Source organism: Kogia breviceps, chromosome 3, assembly GCF_026419965.1.
Source record: "Kogia breviceps isolate mKogBre1 chromosome 3, mKogBre1 haplotype 1, whole genome shotgun sequence".
In the NCBI taxonomy this organism is placed as follows: domain Eukaryota; kingdom Metazoa; phylum Chordata; class Mammalia; order Artiodactyla; family Physeteridae; genus Kogia; species Kogia breviceps.
Window position 1 is genome coordinate 77,603,260 of NC_081312.1, and position 19,747 is coordinate 77,623,006.

The window sequence follows — 19,747 nt, forward strand, 5'->3', positions numbered from 1 at the left end:
GAGCACTCAGGAGACACTGGTGCATTTCTATCTTCTGTAGCCAGTTCCAATTCAGATTGCTGAATGAATTCCATGTGCCAGACACTCCACTTTGTATGTCTCTGTGTGTTCTCTCATTTAATGCATGATGGCAGGGGTTTTTATTTGCATTATTCACTGCTACACCCTCTACCCACAGAAGAGAGCCTGGCCCTAGTGCATAGTCAGCAATCACTAAACAGCTGTTAAATAAATGAATAAATGAATGAGTGAACAAACAATAGGTGTGTGGGGTTATGAACCTCACTTAACTGATCAGGCCCCTTGCTCACAGTAAGGCAGCTAATAAGCGAAAGAGTCGAAATAAAAACCTAAGGCTTAGAAAACTTCCTCTAGAGCATATTTTTGTAGAAAATCATCTAATGATGAAAAAAATGTAATGTTTTTCTTTTTGAACCCTAGGTGAGCCCCCTTTACTAAGCATGCGTTTGTCTAAAGACTCCTAGTCCTGGTTTTATCTGTGTTCCCAGTTACTCTGACATAACTGGTCACTAAGGACAAAACACCAGCAAAGGTGATGCTGGGTGGCCACCTCCGTAACAGAGTCAACATCTCTTCCCTGAAGTGTGACAGCTGTCCAATGGAAATACCCCAGGAAGTCTGCACCACCTCCTGCAAGCCCCCATTACCTGCTGCACGCCAGCGTTGCCCCCATTCAGAATGGCGATCCCCAGCTTCAGAGTCTCCACCACCATGGGGCTCATCTCACCTGCCGTGGTAAAGATTCCATTGAATCACCAAGGAAACAGAGGGTAAATCACATCTACTGGGCTTTACCAGGACCTGTTAATAATGACGTCACATCATGGTGTGACATCTCTGTGGTAGTTAAGGGGCCCATGTAGAAATCTCAGAAATCACCTTTGCTGGCGCCTATCATCTGAAGGACCATCTCTGCGGCTCCACGCTCATGCAGCCGAGCTTGCTGATAGAGGGTTTTCTGCTTTTCCATTTCTTTCTCCTAGAAAAAAAAAAAAAAAAAAAAAAAAAGCAGGAAAAGATGTGTTTACCCCCAGAGAATTCACCATGGTCAGGTGAGTTGAGAGAATCTTTACCTGCCTAAGAAGGCAACAAACATAATTTTGAACAAAACAGACCTTGGAAGTTTATTTTTAGATGTTGTCCAGCTTTCCAAAACTGTCCACCCATAATCTACTCACCTTTTGATACTGAATTTTCTACTTTTTGTACTGAGAGGTAACACAGTCTGTTCCCCTGTGATACTATAATTATAGGAAGTGACCCCAGATTAAGATGTGCTTGTTTTCAATGTTCAGTCATACAGGAAAACCTGCTGAGGGCTCAGCTGGGGTTTATCTGTCGGAGTGTAGGAAACACCCACTTATCCAGAATGCTCAGACCACGCTTAACTGAGACTCTACCAGATACGAGATGCTAGAATGTCAAGGCTTTCCAGAACTGTAATTGTCTTCATTTACTTTTACGGTTGTATACTTTGTCTATAAAACAGTACAAGTAAACTCATGTCGTTCTATCTTGAGAGATTCAGGGTCCTGCACTGCCTCAAAATTAAGATTATTATTAAGTACGTTTACAGAATAACGGTGCATAAAACCATCCAGTGTCTCTACTGCTGTGAATTTTCACTTTTGAATGTTTGAATGTGCCCTTCTACGGCCCCTGTCACGACCACATTTGGGTAGATGTAGGAGATTTCCCAGAAGAGCAAACCTGTGGGGCCGTTTGCTGACTGACTGGATGCCTGCTACCTCTCATTAAGCCAAGAGACAGAGGGCAACCATAACTAACGTATTTGCCACGAGACACATGTGGTAGGTGAGCCATATGGCTAATGTCAGCACCCGCCCCTGAAGGCCCTCCTGCTGGCTTCAATCTTAGTGAGAACTTACTTCAAATGTTTTCTCCTTGTCTTCCTCCTCTTCTTCGTCTTCCCCGCTCTGACAACTCTGAATTCCATGCAGCAGGGAGAGGAGGAGACAGACAATCAAATTAAAGGTAAGCCTTGTGTGTATATGTATGGCTGATTCACCTTGTTATACAGCAGAAGCTAACACACCATTGTAGAGCAATTATACTCCAATAGAGTGTTAACAAAACAAAACAAAACAAAACAAAACAAAAAGGTGAGCCTTGTGAACAAGACTCTACTGTGTGAGGGCAGGGGACAGGATGTAATTCACAGGTACCTCAGGACCTCAGCACTCTGTAAAACCAAGAACATTTGGACCACTGCAGGCAACATTCAACTATAAAGGCCACATTTGCAGTTACCAAGGGGTTCAGAAATGAGAAGTGGGAACGCCGAGATCACATAGTCAATGGGGACCCATCTGGTTTAACCACAGGCCTGAACTCTTCTACTTAGTAAAGTTCTGGTGTAAATCGAGAGAGAAGAGCACAGGGCGCTGGCCTTTCTCAACAAGAACCAGGGGCTTGGACAAAAGATTAGGGGAAACCCAGGCTGTGAGTCCCAAAGCAACCCCGTGGTACAGCTGGTAGAGGAATGGGCGCTCCTGTACCCCAACCTACCCCTTTGCTGCCCGACCTAAAGTTCTCCCATTTGAGAAGCAGCAGTTTGCTTAACCACTTGGCATTCCAGAGGCCACCGTTCCTCTATGTGACATAGAAACATCATCTCTGGTCACTCCATCTCTTCCAGAACACTAGGAACTTCCTCAGTCTCTAAGCCTGTTTCCAAATGTACTGAACTTCCTTCACCTGCAGATGTGTCTGAACTGCTGGACCTGTTCTGAGCACTGAGTAAAAATGCAAGGATGATCTGGATGCCTAAGGCCTGATTAGCTGGCTTAGAAGTGTCATGAGAACCCAGCCACCAGACCCACTGTTTCTGCAAAGCTTCAAGGTTTCCGTAGGATGATGGGAGAGTGGTTTATTAATGCTGCCCGTATAGCACGTGAATTGTGCAAGGCCTGGAGCCCAGGCCATGACCCAGTCCCAGGCCTGCCGCTCTCTGTGACAGTTTTCATGTGCCTGAAGAGGTCTAAGGGAAATAGAAAGACTGAGACAACGGGCAGAAAACCCACGTGTACCTTGGCCATCATGCTGGCATAGGAGGTGTACAAAGGGTCGTCTTCCAGTTTGCTGGAAAGAATGGAGGAAATATTTAGCAGGCTACCTTTGGACCCAGCAGAAAAGACCGAGTGCCATATAAATCTTCAATGTACTAGTGAATTAATTAGAAACTCCCTCCCTCACCCCGATTCTTAGAAACCACTGTGAAAATCTGAATCAGCATTGGCTTGACACGGAATTCAGGGATGAAGTTACAATTTCAGGCTGCTTCATCTTCAGACTCAGTGTCAGGCGTTACGATGAAAGGGCGTAGGTAGTTCCCCTAGAGGTTTCTTGATGGCCAAGAATGGAGCAGCAAGGAGGGCTGCTCAAACCTGGCATCCCCCCTGTGCACACTGCAACCTGCGGGAGGACGGTTTGGGGACGACACAGCTGTGCCTGTGCCTGGGACGAGCAGGGCGCTTCGGCAGTGCTGACCTCCTCTCTGTGAGAGCATTGCAGCTAAAGTGAAGGATGATCTGATGAAGTGGGTCTGGCTGCTTTTCTGTCTCCTCCTCCTCCTCCTCTTCCACCTTGGGAGATTTCTACACAAACCAAGGCAGACAGGTTTTAGGCGTGGATTTCAGCACATAGCACACCACCGCATGCGAACAAAGGTAAAGCACCGGGCACAGAGCGCATCAACTCCAAGCACAAAGAGAAACCACGACGTCATACGTTTATTTCAGGACAGAAGCCCTAAGGATGCAAGGTTTGGGAATGAAATATATGTATTTTTCAGCCAATTAAAGAAACATTGCAATTTGGGGGTTAAAACGAAATGAAAGGAAAAGCAAAAGCCTGACCGCAGGGGAGACACTACAGACCCCAGTCAGCAGAACTCTCATGCAAGCTCTGGGCACCCGCGGTCAGGAGGGAAGCCCTGGAGAGTCCCCAGGAGGCCGCATCTCTCCGTCAACACCTGACATTTCTCTTGGAGAGCTGGGTTGGGAACAGGTGTGGGGCAAGAGTTATAAAGCACTGGGGCTGTTTTGGGGGTCTATTACTAGTCTAGACTCAACCCACTGAAACAGTTCTCTTTCCTGCCCTCACCCCTGACCCTGAAAATCTTGCTGTTCCTGAGAGATGCCATCCTGGAGCTGTGAGCCTTGCAGTTTCTCCTCTGAGTAAGCCTTTTCTCTACCTCCTTTTACAGAAAGGGAAATAGCAGCTGATGCCAGATGTATAAGTGGATTTTCCAGCAGTGGCAGAACCAGCAGGGTGGACCATATTCAGTAAATTGGTGAGAACTACGCAGGTTGTGTGAATGGTTCAGAAGAAGGGAGAGGGTTGAAATGATGCTCATTGTCAACTTCACACTAATCAAGAAACTGGGAAAACCAAGTGACTGTCTTTCTCACCGACAGGAATATATGAAAAGACTGAAGGGCATAAAGAGAAATGGAAAGAAAATGCGGGAGGAAGGATTAAAGGAAAAAAGCCAAGAAGAGGATAAGAAACAGAGGGAGACGGGGAAAGAGGAAGAGAATGTCTTCCACAGGGCAAGATTAATGGAGAGAAGTAGGGATGAGAGAAAAAGATAGATGGGAGAAATAAGGAGAAAGAGGAAAAGAACCAGGGCTTGGCCAAAGGAGAGAAGCGTGTATTTTCTTTCTGAACCAGGATGCAGCTCAGTGTTGCTGCTGCAATAAGCTTTTCCCCTTGCGTGTTGTTTCAAGTAGTTTTAGAGCATGAAGCCTGTTAAGAGACGAGGTGTGGCAAATCTTCAGAAGGGCCAAATAGAGAACTGTGAGATGCAGGAAGGGCATTTAGATATGCCCTCCCCAAAGTGGAGCTACTGACCAGACACGCAGGGCTTTGGCTGGGGTGGCTGGCCTCCTGCAACCAAGGGTGCTCAAAACTTAACTTAGCGTGAACTTTCCAAGGCACGGCTGCACATCCCAAGCAACATTAGCTGTTAATGAGGAGGAGGATGATCACAGGACCAGCCCCTCCATGTGAAATTCATCCTCTGGCTCTTACGACCATTATTAGCAGGGTTTCCTCTGATAATTTATACAGTTAGCCCCTTTCAGATCTATGCACCCAATTCTTTGCGCATCTTTAACGGTTATAACGCACACACATGAATACAAAAATCCAATTCATTCGCACCCATATCTGCTCCCAGTTGAGTCAGTACTTACAGCCAAATCCTGTACTAGTTTCTCTTCAAAGGAATACTCCTCTGTTTCTATCCAAAATCTCTGATAGCCATGGAGGAAGAGGTTAATAGAGCGGTGCCTGAGCGGAAGGGGTGAGAGTGAGGTCAAGAGGGGTCCACAGGACACCTTGTTTTAGTTTGGGCGGTTAACGGTTAGTAAGCAGTTTTGTACAATTCTTATCTTCTGATTGGTCAGGGTAGCCAAGAGCACACCGTAAGCATTTATTTCAAAGAAACCAGAACCCTCTAACGTGGCGGATCCTGAATATCTGGTTCAAGACCTGGAGGTCACCATAACCCTACTCTGGTCTCCTTGGGTCTTTATCATGGTTTCCCTATAATGAGAATTCATTAGGCCAAGGAACAGTCCTGAACCATCTGCTAAATATGGCAATTTGGTTATTCATTTTGGCCGATCACCTGTCCAGGTGATCCAATCTAAATCATGCTGATGGTGAGGGGGTTAGTCTCAGATACGCTGAAAGCAGCAAAGCGTGGCTTCTTTACAGGGCCTCTGAGGAACTACAGCTGAAGAGTTCCAGCTTCTACTCAGGAAGCAAAGCTTGGGCATGCTGCACAACTTCTGCGTGCTTCACAGGTTCTAGCTGTGGCCCTGGTATGTGGGAACACTGAATAAACTGGCACAAGCCACTCACTCCCTATAGGACAAGATTGACGTCTGGGAATATTAGCCACTGAAGAGCCAGTAAGTGGTTACCCAAATGTGAGGAGGAAAGGAGAGAAAAGGAAGGTCAAGACCAGAGTCATCAAGACCTGGTCATGGTTTCCAGTAGAACACAGCCCTTACTATCTTTCTTCAAAATCTGACCAATCAGAGTTTTTTTTAAAAAAATTGTACAAATTTGTGTTTTTATGGACATGTTAAATCATGATCAAGAAAGGAGGAGTGTGCAGAGAATGAGCGGGTCTCTCCACAGGTTACATTACCATTAAAATGAGTATAAGCCTGTCATACTGAGTTTTTTCATTAACCTTTTCCAGCCAAACCCGTTGAAAGGTGCTCAGGAAGAAATTGTTAATTTTGTGTCTGGGGAAAAGCATACAGGTTTTCTTTTTAAAACTCACATCAGAGAAACAGTTTCCATATGATAAAATAAATCCCTTTAGCCCTTTAGTTTGGAAGACTCCATGTAGTTTAGATCCTCATAAGATGGAGAAAAGGAGTGGTCTCCACCACTAGCTTCTTAGGTAGTTAGTGTTTATTGTTGTTATGAAATCTATGTATAATCCTCCATGCTAGGGAGAAATGCAGGGCAACCCTCTAAAACAGCTGGGTTAGGGGCTGGGGCGGCCACGTTTCATCAAGGACACAGTGAATTCCTAGACTTACTATTATCCATACAGGGACAGAGTTGTTGAAGGAGCAACCAAAATATTAAAGGATGGTACTAACATTTTCAGTGGATTTAGAAAAAACTGCTTGTTTTTGAGAGATGTAATTGCCGCCTAGCTGGCCCTGGAGACATATGCTTAAAGCTGAGCCCTTCTGGAGGTCACATTAGCACATCAGGTATGGCTCTCTACAAGAGGGGAAAGCGAATGCCCTCTGATGTTTTACCACTTCTTGAAAATAGACAAAAATCCTAGGCATTTTTGCATTTTCTACTGGACTATAAATTTCATTTGTCTGCCAGTACTTCAGCAGGCTTCACGGCCATGACTGCCTGACTTAATTTTTCAGCTTTTTCTTAATGAATTCTACTTGATTTGTGATGCCTCAACCTTTCCAGAGACACTAGTTTATTTTCTCTGGAGACCTGTAGGAGCAGGTGTGTGTCTCAGAGGCCATGATTCTCCACCATCTTCAAAGACCCTAACTAGGAGAGCTCAGTTGGCCAGCTGGCTCAGGACAGGGATATAGGACACTCTCGGCAAATGATGGCCAAGATGCACAATTTGATGAAAGCAAAATGTCAAGCATAGGAATACTCTTTCATCTGATATTCCAAAGAAACACGTTTATTTACATGGGATTCAGAATTTACTTGGCCAAGTCCGTTTATTTTTCCTGACCAGGTGAGGATATTCCTATTGATGAAGCAGTGGCTATTCAACTACCAGCTTTGTTTATGATCATAGACTCAACCTTACTGACTGTGCAATTAGTTTGAGGATGGGAATGTTGCCATATCACCAATGACACTGAGTCAGCCTCAATGGTCGACTCTGGCCCAGTCTATACCGATACTCTGCCCTATGTTGACACAGCATGTGTTCACACACAATCCAGAAAAGCCTTCACATATATTTGACTTCAGATTATAGACTAAACATCCAGGTAAAGGCCTCATGCCCATGACTGGCCTCTTGGGCCATCTCTAACCAGTGCCCTTTCTTCATCTTGAAGGCAAGTACATCATGCTGAAGAAGTCTCAGGTTACATTGCTGTACTTGCTGAGGAAAAATAATTTTGGTGTCATCAAGTACTTGAACGTGGAAATAATGTTTGATCTGTGGATGGAATTTGGGGTAAAGTATTTTAGAAAACAGTTCCCTTTTTCCAGGGTGCCTTTACAGCTGCACAAAGAATCCCACCAAGGTAAAACTAGAGAGCTTCCATCTGCTTACGTGGCTGACTTTACAGTGCAAAATGGTGAGCTGAGGCAGGCTTGGGGGCACGAAGGAATCTCATCTATTTTCCGTTTTTATGCTTACCTTAGCAGGCCATTATACTACATGCAGACTGCAATGGCTCTGTGGGTGAAGGACTCCAATCTCTACCTCTGGGATCATGAGGGTCAGGGCCAGAAGAGAACACAGCTCTGGGAAGATACCTTAATTCTCATCTCTGACTCACATGCCAGGAGAAAATGACAGAATACTTGCCTGGGCAGGTTGTAGAGAGGGGCCATCCTGAAACAGGCCACCACTGCCCGTTTCCGCTGCTTTGATAGCAGTTTGTGCCAGACCGCCTTCTTGGACCTCAAAGGCTGTTCCACCTAAGAAGAAATCACATGGGTAGGTGCACACCAGGCTGATTTGGGTGGCAGAAGGTAGTTACCAGCAGCCCAGACTTCTCAACCCTAGAAGAATTTTGATTTCTCAACTGTAGTCAGCAAAAGGTACCCAGCACTAAATGATTCAGTCTGTGGGAGTCTTACGTTTTCTTTCTTTTCCCAACCGCTTTCGGTGGCTTATTGCTTTACAAATGAGTAGGGAGCTTGGATGGGTCATTTGAACTAATGGGAAAAATTTGTAGAACACTGGGAATGTTAAGCATTGAGGAGTCTTGCTACAAGGAGGCACCAAGATGACACTTTGGGGGTAGACCAGGATGATCCTTGCTCCTTGCTTTCTGTCTTACAAGGGTGCTCTTAACTAAGAGCTGAGTGTGGAGTTTTATATTGTGCGGGGTAGTCTTCCTTCCTCAATCCTCAGGGTAGATGCTACTTACCTGCTCTAGGTGGAAGACAGCTGCTGAAATTCTCTGCACACGCTCCACTGTCTTTTCTGGGTTGGAAGGTTCTTCACTCTTCAAAACATCCTTGTATAGGTTCAGTTGCCACTTTACAGCTGGGTCATCGGACTGCAAATTGAAGCACGTACATGAAATGAGCAATCTCTTATACCTCTTGAACTGAAAAGGCCTTTTACTCCTAGCATGGTTCCATAGTGTTCAAGAGTCTTTTCTATTAATTCCTCTCTCATTTTCTCTATTATCTTTCTCTGGAACAATGTAGATGCTTTGTAGGAACTTTTCATTCTAGCCTATATGTCTCTTAACGCTTCCGTCATATTTTCCACCCCTTTCTCTCTGCGTGGCCTTAAGATTTCCTTAAATCAATCTTCCAATTCATAAATTCTCTTTTCAGCTATATCTACTATATTTTTTAACCTATAACTTGAATTTTTAATTTCAATGATTATTTTTAATTTTAAAAAATCACTGTGAGGTCTTTTTCAGTGCCACCTCCCCTCTCCTTTTTAAAAAATAATATCCAAGTCTTGCTTTATAGTTTACATTGCTGCCTTTAAATATTTCAACCATACTTTAAAAATTCCTTTCTGTAGTTCCTTAGGCTTGAATTCTTCATTTCATTGCATTTTCTGACTCTCTAATGGTGGTGGATTTCCTTTCACACTGTATTTTTATGAGCTTGTATTCAGGAGGAGTTTTGTTGACTGGCATCTCAGACCATATTCTAGCAGGTAGACACTCACTAAGTGGTTTCATGGCTGTTTTTACAGAAGATTCATGGGTTTCACTGGTTCAAGGCCAGTTTTATGTACGTTTCTTGCTCTACATTCATGCACAGCATGGGAAGTTAGGCCACACACTCGCGTTCCAGGTTACTAAAAACCCCAGCCCCTATAATATATATATCTGGTCAGGAGAGCTCTACGAGTTTTCCCAACTGCATCATCTTCTCTTCATTACTATGATTTAGAGCACCTTCTTTTTTCTGGCACTTGGAATTTCTTTTTATTGCCTTTTTTGTAGTATATTTTACCCACCATTCCTACATATTTGGGATGGAAAGGAGAGGCTATCTGTGTCACTTTAATCGTCCATTTTAGAGCATAATATAATGTATCTGAGGAAAGAGTTGTTCAGATGTGCAGGCTTGGAAAAATCTTAAATAGCCTTAAAATCAAAACTGGTCTTGATTTTGTTTGTTTTTTTGGGTTATATCAACTCAGGTACAAAGTTACTTTGTTTACAAATTTCTAGAGCTGGAAGTGCTAAAACTTCCTCCAGATGTCTGTTCCCCTCTTTAATAAACCTCACAGTCAGTAAATTATGAGACCTAATCTAACCCCCCTGCTATGGCTTGATGCTCACACAGTGGGAGGTGGGAAGACATGTTTTACTGGGCCTCTCTGCAACAGCAAAGGAAAGAACAGAAATTAAGGGCCAAAAAATTAAAAATTAAGGGCAGAGAGTTAGTTCTACCAATTAAGCACAAGTATTCTGAGACTGTTTTTAGAACACATTTAAAAAAACATGAGTAAACTAAGTGGGTGTGTGGCACCCTGCAGCCAGAAGGAAGCCTGTGTGAGTTCTCATTGTCTTCCTGCTGCATCACCTTTTCCTGCAAGTGCAAGTTATTCCACAGATGTTCCTTCACCTCTTCGTCTGTGTCCTTCTGTGGAAAGAGATGTTGAATTTTATTCCTACAGGTCAATATGGAAATATAAAGCAGGGCGCAGGGATGTACCGAGGGCCAATGGACAGTTTTGCTGCGATCTTTATTACAAGGACAAAAGAATAGAAATGACAAGAGATTCGGCCCAAAGGGCATGCGCTGACTCCCAAGTCAGCTGCAAAGACGATGGGGTGTTGGGACTTCCCTGGTGGCGCAGTGGTTAAGAATCCGCCTGCCAGTGCAGGGGACACGGGTTCGTGCCCTGGTCCAGGAAAATCCCACATGCTGCAAAGCAACTAAGCCCATGCGCCACAACTACTGAGCCTGTTCTCTAGAGCCCATGAGCCACAACTACTGAAGCCCGTGCACCTAGATCCCATGCTCCACAACAAGAGAAGCCACTGCAATGAGAAGCCCACGCACCGAAACGAAGAGTAGCCCCCACTTGCCACAACTAGAGACAGCCCGTGCGCAGCAACGAAGACCCAACGCAGCCAAAAATAAAATACAATAAAATAAATTTTAAAAGAGATATATATAAATGGTAAATTAAAAAAAAAAAAGATGATGGCGTGTTACCTCTGTGCACCTTGGCACCTCTGTGTCCATTGGTCTCCGGGGAAGGAGGACAAACCCTTTAGGGGCTGAGCACTGATCACCACCACCTGTATTACATGCTCCGCCAAAGCAGATGGGCGACTTACATAGCTGTACCGTGATTTTGCGAGGGAGATCAGCTCCTGATCGCCTGGGGTGCACATATTTAAACCAATGGGCAGCATTTTCTTGAGTGCAGCCACGATGAGGGACGTCTGGATGGAATACAAGTCTCCCCTCCGCTTCGTCTTCTTCCGTTCCTGGTCCTGTCCTCCAGACTAGGAGATGAGGTTGAAACAAACGGGCTCAGTGACTCTGAAAGGCACCGCCTCACCTTGGAGGCAGCGTGCCTCCTGTGGCCCCATCAGTACAGGGTGGGCCTTGCTATTAAACATTTCAGAGGGCAGTAAAGGAGCACATGAAGCAAAGACAACCAGGTGGCGCTTCAAGACCGGCCCTGACCCTGAGCCCTCTCTTTGTGCGCATGCTCACGGAACGACGTGACCAGACACACACCACGGACACCCACGGCCTCTGTTCGCTGACATCTGGGCCGGATGAACAAACCGGTGTTTCTACGAAAAGAATGATTCGATAACTGACAAAATGACTGCAGAAAAGAACTGAGAATCCTGATGCTGGGCGGCAGTAAACAAGTGAAAGAGCATCTACCCTAGAACAACTGCTTGTGGCCAGGGCTGAAGCGAGCCTTTTGGAGCACCTGCACCCCACTCAGCCTCTGCTCAAGGCAGCACACGTTCCTGCAGGAAAAGGGGAACCCCCAAGTAGGTAGGGCTGCTTTGGGATCTGGCTGGGGCAGAGTTAGGAGAAACAGTGCAGACAAGGGAGGAGGGAACGCCCCAAGTCTGGGGGAGTCTGCCCTCTTTTGGTTACACTTTCTCACCCCTTTCTGGGAGCGTTCATCCAATGAAGTGGGAGGTTTGAGAGAAGAGGCCAATGCACTAGGCTATGGCAGCCCCAGGCAACCAACTGAGGACCCTCTGCACCCACAACACGAGGTGGGTATGGGTGGGCTCAACAAAACAAGGCTCTGTGGTGACCCGATTTTCCTGAGTCAGGTTCCAAGAGAGCAAAGCTGCCCACGTGGTACACCATTTGCTGGACTCTGCCTCAGCTGAGTGGACTCTTGCTGGAAGTGAGGAAGGGCTGGGTGGCCAGAGGCAGAGAATGAAGTCAGGGACCATGACGGGAGAATCGGGGCTCATTAAAGCTTTTGCTTTATGAGGTGCCTTCGAGTGTTTGCAGCATCCAAATGGTCATGCTGTGGATCACAACAAACACATAAGGCACTGGGAGCAGGGAAGAGGCCAGATGCCTCCTCTGGAACTGGCTTGTAAGACCTGGGGCCCTGGGCTGGAACAGAATTTGTTTTATGAAGGATTGGCTTTCTGAGAGAAGATTAAGTAGGGTCAGAATTAACACCGTCTTGGGGCTGATCTCTTTAAATTACTTCCCAAAGTGTGAAGGAAGTTCATAATTATTAATGGACACTCTTAAAATAGTGGCGACTTCTTTAACCCGGCTTGTGGTGGCTAAACCTTCAGGTGGTTACACCACAGAAACCACAGTGAAATCCCTGGCTAGCAGGACCCAGTCTGACCGAATACTGCCTGACAATTCTACTTGTGCCTGGTGGTCCAAAACAACAGATCAGATCCAGGACAGCAGTGGGAGGTGGCAGTAAGAAACATGGGGAGGGAGGGGGATTTGAGGCAGACAGGCAAGATACAAAGTGTCTTATGTTCTAGACACACAGTGGACGGCTGATTCACACAGAGACCTCAAGAGCTGTAGCATTTACCGAGTGCTTGCTGGGTTCCTTAGGTGTTCTATCAGGCAGAGAATTCTAAAGGTTGTGCCTAATGCAGAACTCATTTAAAGTCTAAATTACCCTTGAAAATTTTAAGGGTAATTTGTGAGGTTCTATCCTCAGATTGTCCATAGAGGATAGAACCTAGTTTTGTGAATATAAATTATGAGGTATTGTTACATATACATTACATATAAGTGTAAGAGGTCAATAGTAACATGCAGTATACAATCAAGGAAATATGCAAAATAGAACTGTGTGGATTTGACACACAATTTAAATAATTTCTTGCTCACTGTTTTATTTGGCCAATCTCATGTTGTTCTAATTACAAATGCTAAATATATGATGTGGCTCCAAAGTGCCTGCTACTTAAATAAAGCATTTCTAATCCTCCCAATAAGGCTGAGATACCCAGTCAGTTTTATAAAGGGGAACATGATGTTCAGAGCAGTTAAGTGATTTTTCCAAGGTCACACAGCAGTTAAGAGTCTGGGCCAACATCCAGACTGACATCTACCTGGCCATGGCTCCATTTTCCCTTTCTAACTAAGAGCTGCACATGACCTGGTTCCTGCACATCTCCCTGTCTCTGCTACAGACCTGAGTGCAGAGGGCTTGGGACAAGTGGCAGCAGACACACATCAATGGAGGCATAGAGAAATATTTCCAACCAATAACCTGTATAGGTTACTAGAAAACTGTCCCAGGGTTTATTCCACTGTGTGCACATTTTATGCAAAAACTCCTGGTTATTTCCAATCCTTGCTGCTGATTCCAAATCCTTGACTTTAGTCCTTGGAAAACTCTCTTTGACTCATAGGAGCCTTGCACAAGAGGCAGACGTGTATAGTGTGGAAGGGCTGGGATCACTAACAGCAGATAAGAGGGGTGAGTCTCCCGAGCTCTCAGGCCCAGTCAGCATCCCTATCTGTCAGTGTGCTGGCTGCAGAGTGGGCAGCTGGGGAAGGGAGCGGAGACAGCACGGAGACCTCAGATAGGGCGAGGCTTGGCTGGCTTCCCTGGCTTCCCCATTCCAAGGGTGGGTAGGGCCTACATTCACTCTTTGACAGGCAGCTGTCTTCCCTGAAGCAGGCCCGGGGGACCTCCAGGTGGGAAAATCCATTCTGTACCACCCCCATGGTGATCAATCACAGTGCAGAGGGTGGCCAGAGCCTGGCACCTCTAATACTAGGACAGAAAAGACACGTCATGCATTTGACCTGTACCTTTACTTGCATGGCCTGTGTGGAGAGACAAGAGAAAAGAAACAAAGAGAAGCCAGTCAGTGAAAGCAGGGGTCCAAGACACAAGGCACCACGTGTTAGTCAGAGCTCTCTCACCCCCATTCCTCTGCCAGCACAATAGAAAACCAACGGCTCTGGAAGCCGGTTGAGCACAGCATGAAGAGCGGGGGGGAGGTTAGGATGGAGGTTAATTGGCTCAAAAGGACTTACACACCCAGACCAAGCAGTGCATCCGTGGGTCAAGGTCATCAGAGACCAGCCTTCCAGAGTGTGTGACCCTCAGACCCTGGTGGTCTTCAGATCTGGCCACCCAAGTGAACTCTTAGATCTCATGCCTTCCCCCACCTCCCACCTCCCTCCTGGCACCTGGGTGGGATGCAGACAATCTGTCATGTAACCAAAGACCCCAATTTTCCTTTTTCCTTCCACCCACCACATTATCACCTCCAGAAGATCTGGGGTTACAAAAAGAGTAGGGAGAACTGAACTAAGGGGCCGTGTATGTGCTTCCCCTAAAAAAAAAGTTTCTAAAAAATGTACTCTAGGAATATCCAAGGTGGCTCAGGATCACCCCACAGCCCAAAGGATGGGGAATCTCTCTTCTGTGCTGTGACCTTTAAATATACCTTAGGTCAAAGGCTCCTACACGCTATAGGTTCTAATTTTATTCTTTTCTTCACATATTGCTAGGATTAGTTAACTCAACGCATTTCCCTAATGCTGGAAATGCTTTTATTTATGTACGTATGTATTTATCTATCGATCTATTTATGCATCTTTTAAATGTTAGCTGAAACTTTTTATTTCTGAAACAGAAATCTAGACATTCCTATACCTTCAAAATCATTTCATTTCCCCACACTTTACCACCAATAGTTTATGACCAAATAGACAATTTTTGTGTGAACTTTAAAAAAACAGAGACTCTTAAGGGAAAAGGACTTGGAGGAGGACTCAGCACACGGTATAGGTGGTGTGCTGTGTTGAGACAGCACGGGGGTTGGGGGGGAGGCTTCGGAACAAGGGGCAGAGCTATGCCATCTGAAGTGCTTATCCCCACTCTGGGGGTAAGGGAAGTAGAGACCAGTCAACCCAACATCAGACGGTAGAGGGAAAGTTGAATGTCCAGAAGCCAGTCTGAGAATGAGAGAGCAAGAGGGAGAAGGAGAGTGAGACAGAGAGAAAGAGAGAGAGAGAGAGAGAGAGAGAGAGAGGCACCAAAGGAGGAGGGAGGGCAGTAAGAGAACAGGGAAGGGTAGAGGAGGGAAATGGTAGAGAGAAGAGGGGGAGGGGATGGGAGACAGAGAGATGAAGTGAATGGGGGAGGGGGAGGGGGAACGACAGGGAGAAGAAGGGAAAGAGTGAACAAGAAGGGGGAGAGAGAAGAGACGGGGAAGGGGGGCGGAGGGAGAGAGGACTCGAACTACACAAGTGCAAGAGCAAAGGAAATACAAATGAAAGTGAAAAATGTTGGGGGGGGGGTGGAGGGAATGAGGGAGAGCCGAGTGAGCAGCTAGGCAGATGGGAAAAAGAAGCAAAGTCACACATGTCACTCTGAATACCCCTGACAAACATAAAGACGTCTTCTCAACTCTTCCCTGCCCTTTTTATTTATTTATTTATTTATTTTAGCGGTACGCGGGCCTCTCACTGCTGGGGCCCCTCCCGTTGCGGAGCACAGGCTCTGGACGCACAGCCTCAGCGGCCATGGCTCACAGGCCCAGCCGCTCCACGGCATATGGGATCTTCCCGGACCGGGGCACGAACCTGCGTCCCCTGCCTCGGCAGGTGGACTCTCAACCACTGCGCCACCAGGGAAGCCCCCTGCCCTTTTTCAGTACACTGAAATCACGCTCATGGGGTGGAGTGGCTTTACACGAGGCACTCTAATATGTGCTGCCTCACAACTCTTTTATTGTTTATAACCTTGGTCAAGGAACTGGCATTTCTTGGGCTAAACACATTCTAACTTACCATTCCCCTCTGGGGAAGCTGCTGCCATTTTTCCAGAAAACAAAACGAGTTTAAAAACAAAACAAAAAAACACGTGCTCAGCTTAGTTATGTATTGCTTAACATATATTTGCACACTGGTGTTATATAAACAAAATACAATACAATGAGCTCTCCCCAAAATGTGCTTTAGCTGCTGGAAAAAAGGACACATCTGACCTTTAATCAATCAAGTAAGAACAGTGTGGCCCACTGTATATTTTTTTTCAGTTCCTTTCCATCTGTGATGGCATGTGCAGTGTGTGGGGGCATGCAGCATTCCAGCACACATATCTCTGCCATATGCACTGAGGCCAACTTCAGTTATACAACACCAGAATTCAATTATGAGTGCAGATAAAAGCAAGCACAGGTGACCATTCAGATCAGGTAGTAGAGAGAACATGTAATTTCAGGGAGGCAAAGGCAATGGGGATTCAGCTGATAATAAAGAGAATACCCCCTCCCCATCCTCGCAATACGTAGTTCTACCTTCAAAAAATACCAGAAATGGCTATGAGTTGCTGTTTATTGGAGGTATGATATCTCTCTGTCTGAAATAATGTGCTGCATTTATGTAACATTATTCAATTCTAGAGATGCATTTAAAACTGACTTTTCAACAGGGCCTACTAGTAGAGCTGGGAGAAGTCAGGCAAGTAAGCTCAAGCCCATTCTCCAGATTGGTAAACTGGGGCCCCGAGAAGTTAAGTGAAGGATGCAAGGCCATACCTATACCGAGCAGCTGGGCCAAGAGTGGGACTTCGCTTCCTTTCAGGCTCTAGTCCCGTCTGCTACTACACTTTGTGTCTCAACTGAGGCCACAGAACCAATATGAATATTTGTTACCCTGAGAAGCACAGCAAATATTATTTAACATCTAGGGAGTGTCCTTACATCCATTACACTGTAACTTTGACCCTCTCCAACACATCTCAGAAAAAACTGGCATACAATGTCAATGGAAATGAAATGAAAGCATCTGCTCCTATGGACTAACCTTACCAGCAGGAAAGATGCACAGATTCTGAATATGCTCATCCTCTGACAAGACTAACATACCCTTTTCCTCATTCAGTGATGTGAATGAACAATTTCAGGTTAGTTTGTTAGTAGGTTAGTTTTGAAACATCATTCTTTGTCACCTCTTCTCTTAACAAGTATAAATCCAAGGACCCTGAGTATCCATTCATAACCAGAGGGCTGAGATTATCTTTGCCATTTCTGCTGATCTGGGATCCAAATCCTTGTATCAAAATCATTTTCTTTGCTTTTTTGCCATCCGCTGACAATAACAATGGATGCTAGCTGGTTCAATCAAAGGCCAAAAGATCTACCCCAAGTTGAAGGTAGGAAGGAATCTGTCTGGGATTCAGTGACTTTCGGTAAGTGGACAGGGTCAAGCGAGACACTGTAATGGTTTCAAGAAGACCCTTCAGAGGGAACTTAGGGATAGATATCCAGGGATCAGGAGTCTGAAAATATCCTTCCTCCTGTACCTCACATGAGCAGATGTGTCTGCCAAAAGTCAAATGCAAAATAAACTTCGGAAAATCAAATAAAAATTATCCAAAGCGGGCTTCCCTGGTGGCGCAGTGGTTGGGAGTCCGCCTGCCGATGCAGGGGACACGGGTTCGTGCCCCGGTCCGGGAGGATCCCACATGCCGCGGAGCGGCTGGGCCCGTGAGCAACGGCCGCTGAGCCTGCGCGTCCGGAGCCTGTGCTCCGCAACGGGAGAGGCCACAACAGTGAGAGGCCCACGTACCACAAAAAAAAAAAAAAAAAAAAAAAAAAAAAAAAATTATCCAAAGCACAAAAGGATGCACCTTAAGTCAGGTTCCTTTGCAGCAAAGATTCCTCTTGAATGTGAATATATATACCTAATCTCTCTACATTGTATGTGCACAGTTCTATTTATCAAACTTTACTAAACAGCACATACCAGATTCTAAACTCTGAGCATCAAATTTTGGATGCTGGAAGAAGTGTTAATGTCAACATAGCTTAAAGATAGAAGGGATGGAAAGTTCAGAGTGATTGCAGCTGACCAGAGCTAGGCACGCTTGGTGAAGTTTTGGGTGTTGAAGTTTTCACTTTTGGTGGCCCCTGGTCTGCAGCTCTGCATACAAAGGTCTTCTATCCCAAATGGTTATTTGGAAGGTTGCCCCAAGAGCTTTGCTACAAACCCGCGACTGTCATCTTTCCAGAACTGGTTCTCACTTCTGAGGGTTTCCCGTGCACACTCCACCTTCCTGGTCCTCAGAGGCAGCACTGTACCAGCAGTGAGAGAGATGCACATCTCAGGTATCACACATCTCTTACACGTGACAGTACAGTCAGCCCTCACCCAGGCACGCTTCTCAGGGGAAGAGAGTTCAGGTAAGCCATGACAGCCGGGAATGAAACAGCACATTTAAGTAAGCCTTGTTTTTGTGTGTACACCTAAAGGAGTGTGTCTGAGAATTCTCTCCAATAAAAACAGCAAAACCTCACTGTGCAGAGCTGACTCAGGGGGAACCCAGAGGCCGGCTGCCCCTCCTGTATTCAATACCGCGACACCCTCCCTGTAGGTGACTCTGTTTTCAGACAGATGTTTGGAACGCCCTCTTTCAAACATTTCCCTGCAGGGGGATGGACAAATGTTTGGGTTTCTGAGTGCAACTCACGTGGAAAATAAACAGAAGGCATTAAGAGGTCAGCACAGCTGAAATAAAGCAGCTACTAGATGTTCAAGATAGGAAGAAAATAAGTGCACTGTAAGAATATGTGTCTAGGAAATCTTCAAAGCAAGGCAATGTCCTCACAGCTAATTAAAAGGTGGCTCTAGGCACATGTATTTTTGTAGCTTTTCTACACAGCAAGTAGTTCTACTTTAAAACAAGTAAAGCAGCTTTTGTTTTGGAGGCCTCTCGAATGCCTTAGGCAAGTCTTGAAACAAACTTTTTGAGGCACAAAGCAGCTTATTCATAAAATGTAATGACCATGCTTATTTGAGAGCAGTTTCTTCTGGCTCATTCTCAAAGAAAGAACAGTGGACCTGTTGGTTTCTGTTGTTTGACCTAAACACAGTAGGAGCTAATCCCTTCATACACCCAAGATATGTAGCTTAGGTCAAGGTTGCAGAGTCTTTGGAATTGATTGGTATGGACTTACTTTTGACATCTTGCTTTTGCTGTCTCCAGTTAAAAATGCCAAATTATTAATTTCATTCTGAATCACAAAATTTTGCTCTTCCCTCTTGAAGTTCTAAGTGGGGGGGAAAGAAAAAAGCAAACATTACAAGAAAGTTGAGGTGTACCTTTCACCACCAACTCTAAACCCAGGACCCCCATGTGCGCTTACGTGAGATTTACACCACAGGATGAAGACCTCTGCCACCATGCGGAAGAGCTGGTCAGAGTCAGCATCGGGGCTTTTGAGCCAGTTAGATCTGAGGTGAAAGATAAATTAATATGCATGTAGAATTCAGCAATGATTGAAAGAGTCACACTCTAAAAATTATTCCGACATCAGATGCACACATTTACCCAGATAAAATTGCATTCCCATAGAAGGAAATCTTCAGAGACTAAATATCAATATATTCCTCACATGCTTAGATATAGGCATGTAATTGTTGTAGGTATTTTTGAAGACCTACAATAATCATTTCCATTTTACCAAAGGATTCCAGGATTCTCTTGGCAAATAGATGTCAGAAATCAACATTTCAAAAT

The 19,747-nt window shown here is 45.3% G+C and overlaps 1 protein-coding gene across 10 annotated transcripts in view; it reads right to left on the reverse strand.

The window, feature by feature from the left end:
* RYR3 (ryanodine receptor 3) overlaps positions 1-19,747 on the reverse strand; it is a 550,085-nt gene that overhangs the window by 39,325 nt on the left and 491,013 nt on the right. For 9 of the 10 annotated variants that reach the window (XM_067028902.1, XM_067028901.1, XM_059058605.2 and 6 more), the window contains 12 exons: positions 19,374-19,461; positions 19,185-19,277; positions 11,070-11,240; positions 10,306-10,365; positions 8,673-8,804; positions 8,105-8,217; positions 5,241-5,337; positions 3,532-3,638; positions 3,072-3,123; positions 1,911-1,967; positions 901-1,000; positions 669-748 (listed from right to left, as the gene is read on the reverse strand). In XM_067028902.1, coding sequence (XP_066885003.1) covers positions 669-748; positions 901-1,000; positions 1,911-1,967; positions 3,072-3,123; positions 3,532-3,638; positions 5,241-5,337; positions 8,105-8,217; positions 8,673-8,804; positions 10,306-10,365; positions 11,070-11,240; positions 19,185-19,277; positions 19,374-19,461 — 1,150 coding nt within the window. The remainder of the gene's footprint in view (positions 1-668; positions 749-900; positions 1,001-1,910; positions 1,968-3,071; positions 3,124-3,531; positions 3,639-5,240; positions 5,338-8,104; positions 8,218-8,672; positions 8,805-10,305; positions 10,366-11,069; positions 11,241-19,184; positions 19,278-19,373; positions 19,462-19,747) is intronic. The other variant, XM_067028900.1, reaches the window with a different exon arrangement.